This window comes from Clupea harengus, chromosome 26 (assembly GCF_900700415.2).
Source record: "Clupea harengus chromosome 26, Ch_v2.0.2, whole genome shotgun sequence".
Lineage (NCBI taxonomy): Eukaryota > Metazoa > Chordata > Actinopteri > Clupeiformes > Clupeidae > Clupea > Clupea harengus.
Window position 1 is genome coordinate 1,228,489 of NC_045177.1, and position 1,226 is coordinate 1,229,714.

General features: G+C 49.4%; 1 protein-coding gene across 1 annotated transcript in view; it reads right to left on the reverse strand.

Annotated features, from left to right (window-relative positions):
* Nucleotides 1-926, reverse strand: part of LOC116219703 (mitotic spindle assembly checkpoint protein MAD1-like) — an 11,165-nt gene extending 10,239 nt beyond the window's left edge. The window contains exon 1 of the mRNA XM_031563433.1: nucleotides 920-926. Within this exon, the coding sequence (XP_031419293.1) occupies nucleotides 920-926 (7 nt within the window). The remainder of the gene's footprint in view (nucleotides 1-919) is intronic.
* Between the last annotated feature and the right edge of the window lie 300 nt (nucleotides 927-1,226).

Sequence of the window (1,226 nt, forward strand, 5' to 3'; positions counted from 1 at the left end):
TCTCTCTATCTCTCTGTGTGTGTGTGTGTGTGTGTGTGTGTGTGTGTGTGAGAGAGAGAGATCAGACTATAACGGGATCTGCTTCTGCTGCAGCCCCAGATCCCGTGTCAGCTCTTCTCACACACACACACACACACACACACACACACACACACACACACACACACACACACAGACACACACACACACACACACACACACACAGAGAGAAGTCCTACAGGTTTAGCTTCGAATGGGGTACTTTGAGGTGAAACAGGTTCACTTATTAAACTATAAACAGGACAGACACATTCATACGGATTGTCGCTGTGTGTGAGTGTGTGTGCGTGTTTGTGTGCGCGTGTTTGCCCGTGCGAGTGTGCACTGGGTTAATGTAGCTTCAGAGTAAGAGCAGCTCAAAATAGCACAGATGTTTTTGTGCGCCGCGCTGACAAACTGACGCTCATCTGGTTAATGGCGCGGGCCGTAGTGCCGCGCGCGTCACGGGGACTCCGTCTGGGACTGCGCGTGCAAACACACCGACGCAGCAAAACAACTTAACAACTGCAGCTTAAATCCCGGTGGGTCAACGGTGAACACACGAAACGGAAGATTCCGTTCTGTTCCAAAAAAATAGGCTATTATCCAGAGAGCGAGAGAGAGAGAGAGGGAAAGAGAGAGAAAGAGAGAAAGAGAGAGAGAGAGAGAAAGAGAGAGAGAGAGAATGAACGTGTGTACGCTTATGAGAATGAGTTGCTCAGGTGTCTCGCCGTTGCTTGGTGATAGAACAAGCAGTGACTGCGCTCACGGGAAACTGGTGCGTGCAGAGGCTAAAAGTTAGTGCTCTCTGGGCCGAACGTAGAAGAGAGGAAACACACACACACACACACACACACACACACACACACATAGGGAGCTGTGCACGGGTGGCATAGTTCACCTGTCATCGCGTGCGGGATAACGGTGATGAGCAGGCGCTGGTTCCGCATCTTCACTCCCATATCAGGGTCCTGCATAGCGATAATCACCCTCTCCATCTGTGCACACACACACACACACACACACACACACACACAGAGAAAGTGTGTGAGAGAGAGAGACAGAGAGAGAGAGAGAGAAAGATTGGGATCAAAAGTCCAAATAGCCTCTAATTCTCTTTCTCGTGTTTGTTCGAAAACAAGAGGTGACCCAAGCTACGGAAGTCCAAGTTTCACATGATTAAGTTGAAATTCCAACGGTATAAATTC